At 40.1% G+C, this 17,970-nt stretch overlaps 1 protein-coding gene across 1 annotated transcript in view; it reads right to left on the bottom strand.

The window, feature by feature from the left end:
• Positions 1 to 16,706, bottom strand: part of LOC145408757 (uncharacterized) — a 138,050-nt gene extending 121,344 nt beyond the window's left edge. Inside the window, 1 exon segment of the mRNA XM_080279413.1 lies at positions 16,566 to 16,706. Coding sequence (XP_080135539.1) covers positions 16,566 to 16,706 — 141 coding nt within the window.
• Positions 16,707 to 17,970: the final 1,264 nt, after the last annotated feature.

The raw sequence follows: 17,970 nt of genomic DNA, 5'->3' as shown, positions 1-17,970 counted from the left end.
TTTTTAAGCATCTTTCCTATCACAACCTTCTTTCTGATCATCAGTATTGGCTCCGTCAGGGACGCTCCACTGGCGATCATCTCACCTACCTTTCAGGCTCCTGGTCATCCTCCTTTCGGGACTTTGGCGAAAGTTTTGCCATTGCACTTGACATCTCAAAGGCTTTCGATCGAGTCTGGCATAAATCTTTAATTTCCAAACTGCCCTCTAACTGTTTCTATCCTTCCATCTGTGCCTTCATCTACAGCTTCCTTTCTGGTCGTTCTATAGCCGCCGTTGTAGACGGCCATCGTCCTTCTCCTAGATCTATCAACAGTGATGTTCCTCAGGGCTCTGTCCTATCACCAACTCTCTTCTTTTTATTCATCAATGATCTTCTAAGCTGGGGGAGGCGTGGCTCAATCGGTAGAGAGGTGGCTTGCCGTTCTAACGGACCCAGGTTCAAATCCCGACTGGGGCAGGGAACAGTTAAAGGATTTTGAATTTCATTAAATCAGGCTTTACTGATCTACCAGAGGACCCGCCGACATGTCGTAAAAATACCCTCGCTAATACCAATACTCCAGTCCTTTATGAGACAGCCCTAGCATGAATTCAATATGGACGGTGGGTGTTAGCGCCGAAGTGGTGACATGTATAGGTGTATGGTATGTAGGAGGACTGCTGGGCCTTGATAGCAGGCTGTGAAGCCTATGCCCAGAGTCGAACACACACACACACACACACACACACACACACACACAAAAACATCTAACCCTATACACTCATATGCTGATGATTCCACCCTTCACCTTTCCATTTGGTTCCCGCAACGACCATCTCAGCAGTTACCTCAACAAACAAGGGATGAGGCTATTCCACACCTAATGTCTGACTTGGCTCGTATCTCTGACTGGAGTAAAAATAATCATGTTTTTTTAATGCAATTAAGATTCTGTTTTTACATCTATCAACCCGACAAAATCTTCCACAGGAGTACCCAGCTTAATCCTGCATCATCCTTGAACATGCTTAGGGTTTCATTCACACGGGACCCATCTTGGAAAGATCATATTACATCTCTTGTAAAATCTGCTTCCATGATATTAGGTGTGCTAAGACGACTCCATACCTTCTTTACCCTGGCACAGTTGTTGACTTTATAGAGGGGTTTTATTCGTCCCAGTGTAGAGTGCGACTCTCATGTGTGGGGAGGCTCCCCACATACAGCTCTTCTCAATAGGGTGGAGTCAAAGGCTTTTCGTCTCATTAACTCTTCTCGTCTTATTGACTTCCTTCAACCTCTGTCTCTTCGCCTCACTGTTGCCACTGTATCTCTTTTCTATCGCTGCTTCAATGGTCACTGCTTCTCTGAACTGTCTGCTTGCATCCCTCCACCACTATGACAGGCAAGTAGCACCTGTCTAGCAACAAACTCTTATCCCCTTTCTGTCCAGCTCCCTAATGCAAGAGTTAACCGTTACTCCCAGTCCTTCATTTATGTAACAGGTCAACTCTGGAAATGTCTCTCTCTTTCTGTATTTCGCACATCCTATAATCTCCAGTCTTTCAAACACAGTGAGTCCAGGCATCTCGAAATGAACAGATCTTGAATTTGGCATTCTTTTATATAGTTTTTGTTTTTACCTTGGAAGGAACTATGTTTTGCTGGCTCCTAGCGTTTGGTTTCCTCCTCCTTGCATAAACAAAAAGAACTAAATTTCTCCATGATCCCTATTCCCAAGTCATCAACCAACTTCTATATCACTAACGATGTTTTCTCTATTAGGTAAAACCAAATCTAGTTTATTATCCCTAGGAAGCTCCCTGATATACTGATTAAGGAAATTGTTCTGTACCACCTCCAGAAATTCCTCTGACTCTGCATCCCCTGCCTGATATTGCCATTCTATCCTTGAGAGGCTAAGATCCCCTACAGTTATTGCTAAGCTGGACTGTGACATTTTCCCAGTTTCCTCCCAAAGTATTTACTATCTGCTCTGCTTTGTTTTGGAAATCTGTAAACACCTCCTAAGACTAATTTCTTCCTCTTATTACTAATTTCAACCCAGACACTTTCTGTGTACATATTCACTTTAATGTCGGCTTTATTGTAACAGTCTAATGAATCCTTTACATAAATAGCTACCCCGCCCCCCTCTCTTCGACGGTTTGACACCAAAATATTATAACGCTATATTTGAAACTCTGCTGAAAATCCTCAAGTGTCTGGAGCCATCCAAGTTTCTTCAGTAACGGCAACGTCTATTGTCTCTGTACAAATTAAAGCCCTCAGTACATCCATTTTATTGCGTAAACTCCTGTTGTTTGTGTTTTACACTTTCAGATTATCACAGGTACTTATGGCTCGGCATTTGGATTTACTTTTTTTTGTTTTTTTCCATTAGGGTTGTCAATAACTGGGAATCTTTTTACTAATATAACAATACTTAATACTATCATTTATCACTCCTCCATCATTGGTTTTTCTCTCTACTATCATCGCCTGCACATATTGAGGAGCCTAAGTGAATGTATCGACACTAATGGTTAAACTTTTTTTATTTTTGCAAGTCTTGGTGCATCTATACAAACCTGGTGATAATGATCCCTGAGTGAAGTTGTTACAGCTTCCTGTACGTCTAACTCTCAACTTCGAAAAGAAAAGAAAAAAAAAAAACTAACTCCCTATCTATCGTCCTAGCTAAAACAGTAACTCCCTGTCTGCTAAGATGAATCCTGTTTCTACAAAACATAGCACTCCGTCCATAAATCCGGTCTCAGTTGTCTATGAAAGGTATTGCATAAACTTTGGAATACCTTTCAAGGCGGATATTGAAATCTCTCTCCCTACTCAACCATTCCCTCCCAACCCCTCTCCTCGGCAAAACGCCGATAAAATAGTACTACAGGGGTCCCTTCCCTCTCCCTAAATTTGTCCAACATATTCTTGTACTGCTGCCACAATACCTCACCCCTGCGCCTACCAGTATCGTTGCCTCCTACACTGAGGCATTCAGCGGGTTAATCTAAATCATCCTTCACGATATTTGCAATTTTTCCTATCACATATCCACCCTGGCCCCCGGAAGACAAACGTTTAGTGAGTGGAGTATAAACAGCTCTGTTTCGGTATCCTGCGAGTCTTCAACAATGACAGTATTTTTCTTATCTTCCTTGATCTTAGGATTCCTATTGGAAGTTCTCTTACCCTCCTCCACCTCTACATCCTCTCTGCATTCCCATCACATTCGTCATGCAACTTGGCGAATGCATTTGTGGTTTAAATATCTGCTTGCTTCTTTAGGGCGAACATGGTCGCTCCCTTGTGAACAAGTGTCCAACCTTCAACCTTTTTCCCATTCTCCTCCAACATCTCCAATAATTTCCTCACTTGTGACTTCTCCTCCCTGAGCACCTGTACCTATCGTTTAATTTGAGAAATTCTTCCTTTAACTCAAGGTAGTACTTCTCAAAACCTGCAACAGGGAAACACCTCGCTGTAGAGGAAGTTAATCATGCACAGAAATCTCACAAGCGTAATACAAATTCACAAGTATACCTCACAAACTAAACACAAGGGAATACAAAATCACAACACAATTGTACTAGTTCTCAACACTCCTAACACCGTCAACTGTAATACTACTGTAGGACACACTAGCACAACTTTATCACAGGTCAGTATACTCACTGACAATTCTCTCAGTCTGAACAGACTGACCTCAGGTTGTGCAGAGGGTATGTACAGTGCATAATAATAATAACAACAACAACAATAACAACAAAAATAATAACAATAATAATGATGATAATGATAATAATAGTAATAAAGATTTTATAAATATATATATATATATATATATATATATATATATATATATATATATATATATATATATATATATATATATATATATATATAATTATTGCTCCCAGGTGTAGCATTCGACCCTCCTGCAGTCAAGCAGTGAATGTGGCATTGTCACAGTCGTGGTTACCGTAATAGCCTGCTATATACATTTATTTTTATTATAGTCCTTAACCCTAATATTTACTTTAATCTGTACACTTGAAGTAGGATATAGGCCTATACAAAGGACTATACTCTTAAATCATAGATTATTATAATACTAATTTAAGCAATTTTTTTTTTTTTTTTTTTGCTTCTATCACCCAGTTAGACAGCAGACAGACAAGAAAGGGTAGACTTGGCTCCACTCCCCAATTTTCGCCAGATCTGAAGCTTTCAGACACGTCAAGTGAGTTGAGTCAAATGATTACTTTCTTACCAGAAGTGAGAGGGTGAGTGGGTGACGGAGTGTCACTGTTTACTGAAGAAGAACGAGAGTAATTGTAGTGCTGAGAGTAAGAAGCATCGTATTATTACTTAATATTACACACACACACACACACACACACACACACACACACACACACACACACACACACACACACACACACACAACACAATAATACCCAGGCGGGCAGTCTTGCATGCGAGTGTAATTAACTGTGCCATTTATAAGAACCGCTGCTTTATTTCATATTAAACCGAGCTGATATATTAGCCAAGTCGGGTTTTATTGGAAACATAAAGTTACCTGAATGTAGCGGTTGGTTTTAGAATCAGAAACAAATTTACCTGCGCCCTAAGACCTGGCAAATGAGAACCACGCGATGTGGTTAGAGAACGCTTTGAAAAAATAAATAAATAAATAAAATCTGTACTGCACTGAGCATAAATTTTACACCATTCATTTCCACATGCCCCCTCCCCCCTCCCCCTAACCACAGTCCCGGCTAATGTCATTAAATATCTCTTTCCCCTCGGTCTAGTTTTTTATTCCCTGACGCGTTCATTTTCAGAGGGTAATTTGAAAAAATTTTGGCATCTCTCATGTTACAAATGCTACAACACACATTTTTGCAGGGTATCCTTCCCCGCCCCAGGCACGTCACGCACCAAAGTTCCAATCCACCCACTCCTTCCTTTGTTCGGCTGTTCGGCATGCTTATTTCATAACGCAACGCAGGTCACACGGTCAACAAAAGCTCTAGTCAGACAGTCAGGGAAAATAAGTTCGGATATTCTGTGCTGCATCATATATATCATTCTCTTAATGCCGTCACTGTAGAATGCGCTGCTTTTTGGAATAAAGTATATTTTTCTTCAAAACGTAAACTGCTGTTTCCTCTAGAATCTAGATACATGAGAATTTCTTTTCCTTCACCCCGGAGACGTATTTTGTAATTCATTCTTCTGATATTTCAGATGCTTATTATTTCCGCCAAGGGGGTTATGTTTTTGCCGATGTTGGTTTGTTTCCTTGTTTGTCTGTCTGTCTGGTAGCAATTGCACTCAAAAAGTTATGAATGAATTTTGATGAAATTTTGTGGAAAGGTGGGCCATGGGCCAAGGACGAAACGATTAAATTTGGAGGCGGATTCGGATCCGGATCCGGAGTATCCAGCACAATATCTCCAAAAGTTTTCTACGAATTTCATTTAATTCTGTGGGAAGGTGGTTCATGAACCAAAAAAGAACCGATTAAATTTTGGGACGGATCTGGATCCGGATCCTTTTTAGTGACACTGGCATTGGTGGAGGTATGCCCTCTGTGAGTGTTTTCTAGTATTAATAATATAAAAGACGTTTTGAAATAGGGGTGTTAGATGTTGCATTCAATGACCCCATCGGTTTGAGAAACATTTATTACGTTCAGTAAACTGTCTGGGTGGAGAGAGAGAGAGAGAGAGAGAGAGAGAGAGAGAGAGAGAGAGAGAGAGAGAGAGAGAGAGAGAGAGAGAGAGAGAGAGAGAGAGAGAGAGAGAGAGAGAGAGAGAGAGAGAGAGAGAGAGAGAGAGAGAGAGAGAGAGAGAGAGAGAGGGAGGGAGGGAGAGAGAGAGAGAGAGAGAGAGAGAGAGAGAGAGAGAGAGAGAGAGAGATTATCTTTAACTCCTTCATCGCGAAGTGTCGTTTCAAAACTGAATGTATTCATCTGGGGAGCGATAATGTAAATAAAAAGAGAAGCAAAGCGAAAAACATCATACATGTATAATAATGCAATCTTGTTGTAACCCCCTTCCCTACGCAGAAAAGAGTCGTGTAGCGTCAGAGGATGCATTATAGTCCTTTGGCTGTATAGGGAGGGTCGTGTGCATGAAATGTGCCCTAAGTTGCTCTTCACATTAATAAACTATACCATTAAACATTACAAAAAACTGAGGGTAGACTTTTGTTAGACTGGCATCAGGTCACAAAAGGAGCTTATCGCGTCGCCAGATTTCTTAAGCCAGTAGGATTAAGAAAAGTAGAAGGCTTACTTATATGGCATTTTAATACCTATAACAAGAAAAAAAGAAACATGCACTTTATATGCTAATATAACTTTCAGGTACTAAATATTCCATGTATATAGAATCATACTTAATTACAATGCAACTTATGTACATACATAAGGCACCATCACCCCAAATAAGTAAAAAACAATATATTATTTCTTCCTTTCTTTGGCAACGACATTCGTACATTCAAAAGTTCCCTGGCCACTGCAAGTGCATAATCATTACTGGTATATGAATATTTATTACGACTTACTCATGGCATTTTAATAACAATATCTAGAAAAAAAAAAAAAAAAAAAGACTGATTTTGTGTAGCTAAAAAGTTCACATGCTTGTATAACATGCAAACAGGGATGGACTTTATGTAGCTAAGTACTGTAGCTCACATGCTAGTATAATATGCAGGTACTGTATATTCCTTTTCTAACCATACTTATGATGTAACCATTCCCTTTAAAAAAGTACGGCAAACTCACCTCAATTAAAAAATAATAATAATAATAATAATTCTCTCTTCCATTCTGTTGTAATGACATATGTACATTCAAGAGATTTTTTTCATAACTAATTTCCCACCTCTTCGTCACTGAGGAGGGTGGCACTGTTCAATGAACTGTCTGGATCGTATATTTCTCCTCTACCAGTGTAGGTTTTATGAACAAAATTCTCTATCTTCATCGACAGAAGTAATGCATCTCTTTGTAAAGGAAAAAATATATAATCTTTTACCATACCTGTCTAAGTAAGACATCTAAATTTTACATACACCCCAATGGATTACTGCAACTTGTGCCAGAATCAAGCTTTTCTTTGTGACATTTGCAAAACTTACAGCATGGTTTCTCTTTCCTTCTACAGGTGCACCTAATATTTACACATTTTAGACAATTGCAACACACAGCGTACTCTTCCCGTATAGGTCTGAGTCCTACTACTGGCATTAAGAGTTCATCAACCTCCTCAAATCCAAAATGAGTGGGATCTAATGACTGTGGTTGACTAGATAGAAGAGAGACCATCTGCTAAGTTGCAGAATATGCTCTCAAAATATGATGTCTTATGGCATTGCTAGTTGGAAGTAGCTCCTCTATATTCAGCCCTTTACTATGATTGGCCATATGATTTCTTAGTTGTTTCATAGTTTTGCATTTGGTCCCATTTTTCTGCACCTGTGTAAGGTATTCCTCACTCATTTCAATCATCTTTTCAAGACTGGAATCATCAGTGCTTAGTCCAAAACCCTTCTAGAAGTAGTCCTGGTGTGCTGTCAATGCTGAACATTTAGTTCCCACTTTACTTGTGTAATCACAACCTGTTAAAGTGTGAATAGCAGGCAATACATTACAGAGTTCTAGTCCTACAATAGAAGCCAACAAGTGTATAGGTATATAGCATATTGAATCACCATGACCCTTTTTACCCAAAGCTCTGAAAGCCCAGAAGATTTAAACTTATCCCAGTAGTACATTAACATTACAAAAACATCAGTGTCAGGGGACAAAACTATGATCTTGGAGGTTCCTTTCTGACCTGCATACATCACATGAGGATTTATACGCTGATCAGCTTCTTCACTGTCAACATATAGCTCAGGGATGACTGTTGAAGACTATTCAAACACACCTTGGAAAAAGCACTGCCCTCTCACCTGAAATGTGACTTATTACCAAACATACAGACGGAAATTTTTCATTAGCTGTAGTTACAGCTTGTTCATGAAGTAAGCACTGAAGCTTTTGTTTGTTTTTACTGGACCACCAGACTTTGTCGGTTTCTAATGGTAATGGCGTCTCTTCTTTGATCTTATTCAGTTCAGTGGGAGAAATGATCTGACGTCTTCTCCTTTCAGAATCTTTGATTGACTTATCATTGTATGAGTCAAACTCTATCCACATGCACTGCAGCCTTAGCTGCAGCGCATGTGGATAGTGAACTGAGTGAATTTTTCTATTTGAAGGATGGATTGAAACAAGGCTGTGTCATGTCTCCACGGTTGTTCAGTCTGTATATGGATGGGGTTATAAAAGAGATGCAAGGTAAGGCAGTTGAAGTTGGAGCGACCCTAGTGAGAGAGGGCAGTGTTTGGCAACTCCCTGTACTATTGTTTGCAGATGATTCTGTGTTGTTAAGTGAAGACGAAGGAGAGCTGCAAGGCTTGGTGGATGAGTTCGGGAGAGTGTGTAAGAAACGGAATCTAAAGGTGAATGTAGGGAAGAGTAAAGTTATGGTTTTCGAGAGAAGTGAAGTCAGTGAATGTAGAGTGAGGTTGGATGAGAAGGAAATGGAAAATGTGAGTGCGTTTAAGTACTTGGGTAGTGTGATGAGTAAGGATGGAAGTTTTGAGGGTGAAGTACTTGAAAGGGTGAAAACAGTGATAACAAACGGGGAAGTGAGCATGGAAGTAAAAAAAAAAGCTACTACATGACAGTATTGTGATACCAACTCTGACGTATGGAAGTGAAGCTTGGACCCTGCTGGAGGGACAGAAGTCACGAGTGAGAGCAGTGGAAATGAGCCATTTAAGAGGAGCATGTCGAATCACATGGAGAGACTGACAAATGAGGCAGTGAGGGAGCGTTATGGTGTGGATGTGGATGTGATAGGAAGTGTTAGGAGAAGCACACTGAGGTGGTTTGGCCACATGAAGAGGACGGAGCTTGAGAGACTGACGAGGAGAGTGTGAGTGAGATGGAGGGGGGGAGAGGGAGGGGGAGGCCAAGGATGAGATGGAGGTATGGAGTGGAGAGGTACACTATATGAGAGAGGGGGGTGTGAGCTGGGAGCATAGCAATGAAATGACGGGGGACGGGGCGACATGGCGGCTATTTGTTTGTGACCACCCCTTACGGGATTAAGGCGTCTTGCAGTGGATAGATAGATAGATAGATTGTATTACAATGGCATCATTATCGATGTACAGTACAGAACTGCGTAATGTAAATTGTTATAATGAAATTTTATTGTACTCATTACTATACAACTGTAATTAATATTTAGGTTATATTACAGATTGAATGTCTAGTACAGTTAATATTGTGAAGACAATAAAGTACCATACGGCTAACAGTTGTGTATTTCATCATAACTTATTAAATCATTATGTAGGTTGTGAATGTTTGTATAGTAAACTGATGAATAATTTTCATAGCTATTCAGCTCATCGTAATGTGGGTCCTGCTTTGCTGTTCTCATTTCACGCAGTGTGGCTTGTATTGCGGTAACAATATAGGCTTTGTTGTTCACTTTTTGTATACGCCGCCCATGATTGTTGGAATTTGTACAATACAAATGGAATCACAGCACAAACTATGTCACAATTATTTTTTTCCCACAAGGGGGCAAGAATGGCATCCACAAGCAGACCCTGTGGTTCTGCAGGTGCACCTAGACTTGTCATTATTGGTGACAAAATGAATCACAGATTATGACTACTGCAAAAACAGAATAATAAAGAATATTAGGGATACTGTAGAGGCAGTAGTCTTCCATTCAGACGAAAAGCTATGGTGATGTTATCACCATAGCTCTCCGTTTGAAAGTGGTGTTAGTGTCGCATAGGCGTTGCCAACTGTACGACAAAGGCCAAGAATGCAAAGGTGACATAGAGGGATAGGGCATGGCCAACGATTTCCAAATGGAATGGACTGTAGATATCAGATATCTTTTTTTTTTCTTTTTTATATAACTTTCCTCGGTTCATTGTGCCTCATATGCTACATTTAACATTCAAAAGTCGGCACTATGATTGGCCAACTTGAAAGCAAGGTTTGCCCCAAGTCCGTGACTTGATCCTGACTTTGTGAAATCAGACTTGAGCCTCGATTCTACATATGGCTGGTTCAAACAGGTTAAGGCCGACTTGAGTAAGCCGTTAGCCTGGGTCTGAGACTGTCCCAAGCCAGACTTCCAAGTTCCAAGTCCGACTGAAGCCTCGTTCTAGCATTTGGGCCCAAGTCATACAAACGTATGAGCATAAACCCGCATCATTAGTCAAAGCATGCCATACTTAGAGCGCCATAAGACAAAATATACCAGTTACATTCTTAATTCCAACACCTTCATTATCAAATATACTCTTTTCAACTTAACTTGGTACAGATTTTCGTCCTTTTGCAGCCCCCTCTCTCTCTCTCTCTCTCTCCAAAGCTTATTGATAGAAACAGGATGCTACGGCTCTACATCCCTCCCACAGGGTTTCTTTGTGACTAGCATCGTATCCTAGTGTTACTGTTTTGTTACAATTCAGCATTTAATATGGAGAGTTGCTGATTTATGTGACCAGGTAAAGTGAAAAGAGTACACCACATTAGCAGACTCTCACAATATGAAACAGTACACAAGGGGTCGGCAACCTAGGGCCCGTGGGTCTGACCCGGTCTGTAAACCATATCTGACCGGCCCACCAGCATGCTCCACATATTAATGAAAATATCCCCCTTTATCAATTTTCCAGTAAGTGAAAACATATGCAACTTTACGCTGTTGCAACTCTCCATCTGACCAAGCACCCCCCCCCCAGACCTCTCTAAGTCTGTTCATTTAAAGGTGGGCGTAAGGAGAACGCCTTGAGGACACATAACCTGGACCCTTCACATTTCTTGCGCAGGTCACTTTGAAATCTCTGGATTTTTTTTTTTTTTACTTAATCATTATTAAAAAAAAAAAAAAAACTACTTAAGACAGCATTCTACCCATCAAAACGCACCAGTTCACTATAAGACACATAGCTATGTGAAATTTCATGACTCTATAGTAAATACTTTCTGAGTTCTGGCCCGGAAACGAAATCTCTGCGCCCGGCCAACCGGCCTGCCTCCCAGCTCAACGGATGGACACCTGTTGATCAGCATTGACGGAAATCTGCATTCTTTCTGACGTCATTTTTCCACACGTTCTCGTTTAGTGGCCAAAATGATAGAAAATTTGATGTTTGTACAACTAAAATGATGTATGTTACACACGATAATTGCAAGAGTAGCTATGAATAATGAATTTCAACATATCCTGATTGATGTGCACGGATGTTAAATGGCTAATATACCAAAATAAATCATTATTACATGCTGAAAAGTAACGAAACAAGAGACATTCACATCTAAAAGATAATAAAAAGAAACTAACGACTTTTACATTTATTAGTCCATCCCTGCACGATACATGAATCGGGTTATTCACAGTCAGTAACAAAATAGCTGTTCTGGCGTTCCTATTATAGATCATAATTATATAACCTAATCCGTGAAGTCATTGCTGGCCATCATACTATGCCAAACTCGTTTGCAGTTCAACTATACAGGATTTACTTAGAAATACTTTTGCTGTCCCTCAGCACTTTTAACTATGACTGCAAGCGTTTAGCATTTGCCTTGTAAATAATTTACTAAATAATATATTTGCAACGATACTGCTGACCGAGTGCAGAGTGACAATGGTCCACGATGCATTCTTCCTTGTTTTAAATGAGTATTATGCACAAACGATACATTTTCAATCGCTTCACACTGATAGATATAAATAACAATATAGGTTAATGTGCCTTAACCATGTCAGAATCTCATTTATAGCACAAAAACAGCATGGATGGGTAGCGTGGAAATTTTCGGCACTGGTGTGGAAAGACTTTCGTCTCTCCCATATCTAGGTCCGTCATTCATTTGTTTTTCCACATTAATAGACAATTTCAACGAAACGACAACTCTGCCATTGATCCCAGTGATAACAACACCCTCTTCTGACTTTGTCAGGTGGAGTGTAGAAACAGTAAGTTTTACTGGCTGTTAATCAATATGGCAAACACTGTTTAGTTTGTTCGAAAAAGTGTGTATTCGAACTCACTTGAACTCAGAGTAGGAGGCTGTGACGTTCTGTATCCAGCGCTCGGTGATGATTTTTTTTTTAAATTAAGGTTATTTCTATTATTTCTAATGCATTAATATCATGAAAATAGTATTAAGTATAATTTTTAGGAAATACTTTGAATATTTCAACTACACACACACACACACACACACACACACACACACACACACACACACACACATATATATATATATATATATATATATATAATCGGGATATCATAGGTGAGCAGTGTGTGAAGAATGATGAAGGAAAGGTAATGGTGAACAGTGAGGATATTAAAGATGCATGGAGAGAGCATTATAACCGGTTGTTGAATGAGGAGTTTGACTGGGGCAGGGAAGGTTTGGAGCCAGCAGATCCAGTGTCTGGCCCTTGGCCTTTGATTGATACTGCTACTGTGAGTGAGGCAATAGGCAGGATGAGGGTGGGGAAGGCAGCAGGTGTGTCTGGGTTGACTGCCGAAATGTTGAAGGCCTCAGGCGATATAGGGGTGAGATTAGTCACTGACCTGATAAATAGGATTATTTACGAGTGTGTTGTCCCAGATGATTGGCTGAAGAGTGTAATTGTAAATGTGTATAAAGGGAAGGGTGATACCCTGGAAAGAGGAAATTATAGAGGTATAAAGCTTTTAGATCAGATAATGAAGGTAATGGAGAGAGTTTTAGAAGGTATGATTAGAGAAAGAGTGAATATTGATGAGATGCAGTTTGGGTTTATGCCAGGTAGGGGGACCACTGATGCCATATTCATTGTTCGACAGCTTCAGGAAAAATATATTGGTAGGAGAAGGGATCTTTATTTTGTTTTTGTTGATTTGGAAAAGGCCTTTGACAGAGTCCCTAGAGAGGTGGTGAAGTGGGCAATGAGAAAGCTTGGCTTGGAGGAGTGGCTGGTTAGGGTGGTTATGGCCATGTATGTGGGTGCTCACACCCAGGTGAGAGTGAATGGAGATTTGAGTGATGAGTTTTCCGTGAATGTTGGTGTGCATCAGGGGTCAGTCTTGAGTCCCATGTTGTTTATCATGGTACTTGAAGCCCTTTCACGTGACTTTAGAAACGGACTCCCGTGGGAGTTGTTGTATGCTGATGATTTGGTGTTGATTGCAGAGAATGAAAGGGAGGCGGAGGAAAGGTTTAGGAAGTGGAGAGATGGTATGGGGCAAAATGGTTTAAGGGTAAATGCAGATAAAACAAAAGTGATGATATCTAGGGTTGGTGGCGGTACTGTCAAAGACGAGGGAGAGTGGCCATGTCCAGTTTGCCACAAGGGCGTGGGAAATAATCCCATCTTGTGCGGTGTGTGTGATAAATGGGTGCATAAGAGATGTAGTGGTATCAGAGGTAGACTGCGAGATAATGCTGATTTTATGTGTACGGCGTGCCGGGGTGAGCAGGTGGAGATCGTCAGACGTGAAAGGATTGAACTTGCTGGTGAATCTCTTGAGTGTGTGGAAGAGTTTTGTTATTTGGGAGACATGTTGTGTGCTGGAGGTGGGGCTGGAGCTAGCTCTGTGGCTAGGGTGAGAAGTGGTTGGAAGAAGTTCAGGGAGCTCTTGCCTCTCCTGACATTAAGAGGGCTCTCCCTACGTGCTAAGGGGTCTTTGTATGCAGCATGTGTTAGGAGTGTAATGCTGTATGGCAGTGAGACTTGGGCAGTGAAGGAGGAAGACATTCGCCGGCTCAGACGTACAGAAATGACAATGATTAGGTGGATGTGCAGTGCGCCCCTGCGTCCAAGGCCTGGAGGGGCTGGGTTTACAATGGAAGAGTTGAGAGGTAGGGTGGGACTGGAGTGTATTGGTGTTGTGATGAGGAGAGGTAGATTGAGATGGTTTGGACATGTGGAGAGGATGGGGGATGATAATTGGGTGAGGATGGTGAGAAGTGTTAATATTGGGGGTGGGGTTATGAGGGGTAGACCGAGAAAGACATGGGACGAGGTCATTAAGTGTGACCTTATAGTTAAGGGACTGAACAGGGAGGCTGCAATGTATCGTGCAGCGTGGAGAGCCGCCATTAGGTGACCAAGGCCGACACATGCAAGCATGTTGGAGCCTTTAAAAACGAAACGAAACGATATATATATATATATATATATATATATATATATATATATATATATATATATATATATATATATATATATTAGTGCTGTCTTCTTCTTCCTTAGCCTTTATCATTCTTTTTCTGTGCCTGCCCTCCTCTCTTCCTATTTCTCCCACCTTTCCTGTCACTTCTTATTGCTTTTCTTTCCTTTACAGGTGGCTTTACATTGAGTGACAAGCCAAATAGTTTCCTGTAAGCCAAGAAACCATTTACGACGCTGGGTGGTAACCATATAACCAAACCAGACGTGCTCCCTATGTGTCAACAAGTGGGTTGGTGGAGGGTTAGTGCCCCTCTCCGTAAAACAAATAACTCAAAGTCAAATGGCCAGCCCTTACGGGATTATGGCGTCTGACAAAATATAGATATATATATATATATATATATATATATATATACATACAGTATATATATATATATATATATATATATATATATATATATATATATATATATAATAACAGAACAGAGCAAGGAAAAACAAATGAAATAAAAAATAAATAATCCATACACCAGATTACTGGTGTCCTCTGTTCATAAAATATCTGTAACAGTTTGACTTGAACAGCTGTAGGTTGAAGTTTGGAGGGGGAAACAACTCTAGGGAAGCGAGTTCCAGAGAGATGCAGTTCGAGGAATGAAAGAATTCTGATAGGCAGAAGTTCTGCAATATGGCTGAGTGACGTTCCAGTCATGAGTGCTACCAGATGCCCATGTAGCACGTGGGAAGGCAAGGAGAGGTGGCACAATGGTCGCAACTACGTCTGAGCATTTACCATGAAAATACCTGTAAAATAATGCAAAGAAGGCAACATTCCTTCTTACCTGTAGGGGAGGTAGTTTATTTATAATAGCAGGGTTGTTAATAATTCCAACAGCTTTGTTCTGAATTTTGTCTACTGTAGCTGTTTTAATGCAACATCTCCACATCCATTGCACAAGGGTGATCAGTATTCAAGCTGAGAGTGCACATGACTGTTATAAATAATAGCTAACTGCTCGTCAGTGAAGAAGTTACGGACTCTGTACAATAATCCAAGTTTCTTTGAGGCGGTTTTAGCAAGTGATCTGACATGAGAGGTCCAGCTGAGGGCACTGTTAAGTGAAACGCCAAGAATTTCAGCACTTTTGGAGATGGGATTATTAGCTGCATTGAAGGTAATATATGATTCTGGCAATATCTGTCTATCAGTAAATTGTATATACTGTATTACTAACATTATATGAGACAAGGTTGCTTTGTCCTAATTCATTTATTATAGATAAGTCTTCATTTATGGAGATGGCTGTACTGAGTTGAGATATTAGACTTTGTAAATGGATGTCTGAATGTGAATGAACTATGAAGTGTTGAGTCATCTGCATATGAATGGATGGGGTTGCTTGGAACAGATAAGAGATCATTAATATGAACCAGGATAAGGGTTGGGGCCAGAACTGATCCCTGCAGCACGCTGGCGTTAATTGAGTGGAAATTGGAATATACATCATCTACCCTTACTCTTATTTTCTGTCACTGAGTTACGAGGAAATCAAAGGAACAAATGACGTTAGTCCATGGCAAGGGAGTTTGGACAGCAGGGAACGGTGCCATACTCTGTAGAAAGCTTTAGAAATATCAAGGGCTATTGCATGAGTTTCTCCATGTTTCAGTGAAAGTTATTTATTTATTTATTTTCAAAAATAATTGAACAGAGGAAGGAAAAACAAATGAATAAAACAAAATCCATACACCAGAATACTGGCGTCCTCCATTCATAAAATACCTGTAACAGTTGGACTTGAATAGCTGTAGGTTGAAGTTTGGGGGGAAACAACTCCGGGGAAGCGAGTTCCAGAGAGATGCAGTTCAGAGAATAAAAGAATTCTGATAGGCAGAAGTTCTGCAATACTTTTCTAATGCATTTATTTTATATAAATTTTACGCAAAATAATTTTAGGAAAAATGCTTTGAATAATTGTTGTTATTAACGTGTATACTTCTTCTTTCTCAATACATCTTTTCTCACTTTTATGTGGGGTCGATGTGTCTGACTGCTTTCCTCCACCTAGTCCGGTCATACACATTATCTCTGACAGCTCTTTTTCTCTCAAATCCTCCCTTACGTTGTCCATCCACCTCCGATTCGATCTTCCTCTCCTTCTCCTACCCTGCACCTCCATCCATCACTCTTCTCCCCACATACATAATTATGTCTCGTCGCTTCTCATCACGTGGACGTACCACTCCAGTCGTCTTCCATGTTCTTTCCTAGCTATCTCCACTACCTTCGTAGTTCCTCCTATTCTTCCATTCCTGATCTTATCCATTTTTGTTGCTCCACACATCCATCTAAGCATCTTCATCTCCGCAACATCCAACGTATCCTGAGCTTTCTTCACTGGTCGTGTTTCAGCCCCATACACCATTGCTGGACTCACTGCCGTCTTGTATACTCTTCCCTTGACCTTTACACTGATTCTACCATAATACAGAACTCCCAACATCTTTTTCCAGTTATTCCACCCTTACTGGAGTCTGTGTGTCATCCCTGCGTCTAGATATTCTTCCTCGGCCACCGCCTTATAAAATCATTATCACCATCATCATTATCATTATTATTATTATTATTATTATTATTATTATTGGAGGAGGAGGGTGTAGTCTTTAACAAAATCAAAACATGTGGCCCACCAGCTGAGTCAGAGCAGTTCCGGGCCCCAGTCCATCAAAGGTTGTCGACCCCTGCAGTAGGCTACACCGTCAGAGAGAGAGAGAGAGAGAGAGAGAGAGAGAGAGAGAGAGAGATCACAATTCGTTTTGTATTGAAGGTGCTATCTTCATACAGTTCTTCCTTAGCAATTTATTTTGCATATTACGCCTTCACATTTTCTTGTACATTATTTATACCATTAATATCACTACAGTTTCCACAGTGTTCAGAATAAGTCGCTAAGGAGTAGGTATAACGAAGCCTCCTGTGCTACTTATATTATACACCACTTAAAGCCACTACGAAACTTATATACCTCCTTACGTGTGCCTTACAAACAGCAGTAGTAAAATATAAGTAGGCAGAGGCAACACAGCACTCAGCATAGTGACAGGCGCTTAAATATATGACTAAAAATTCTTTCTATATTTCAAATTTGAGTCTTAATATTTTCCTCAGTTTTTCAAGGCCCATTAGGTTTCGTAACTCCTTTTCGTTTGCTAGTTATTTTGCTAAGGGCACGATAACAATTGTCCTCTAAGGTATTTTATCGCTTAAACATCTACATAGTTTACATTATTAACATACAAGAAGGTGATGGCGTTCAGTATGCTGAATAGTCTTTAATACTGTATTGTATGTTAAGTATAGTTTTAACACTGAACTAGTTTGAAATAATAATATACAGAAAATACTGGTGTGTAATATCCATAACAAATATCTAAATTAGTCCTAATATTGTCTTGTAACTGTCAAATAATGTTTCAATAGTACTTCGTTTGCACAAATATAATAATAATAATAATAATAATAATAATAATAATAATAAGGCCCAATATGCAGAAAAAACACCTTAGGAGGAGACATCACGAAATTTCTAAAGCCACTGAAAATGCGATGCTCGATGTCCTCTTACTAGGGATCTTCGTCCTTCATGTAACGTTGTCTTACAATACAAATCTTGCTCTCACGTTTCCTTC

The sequence above is a fragment of the Coenobita brevimanus genome, chromosome 78 (genome assembly GCF_032717465.1).
Source record: "Coenobita brevimanus isolate Jiangsu-jjx chromosome 78, ASM3271746v2, whole genome shotgun sequence".
Lineage (NCBI taxonomy): Eukaryota > Metazoa > Arthropoda > Malacostraca > Decapoda > Coenobitidae > Coenobita > Coenobita brevimanus.
Note: the sequence above shows the minus strand (reverse complement) of the source record. Positions and strands in the feature narration are given on the sequence as shown.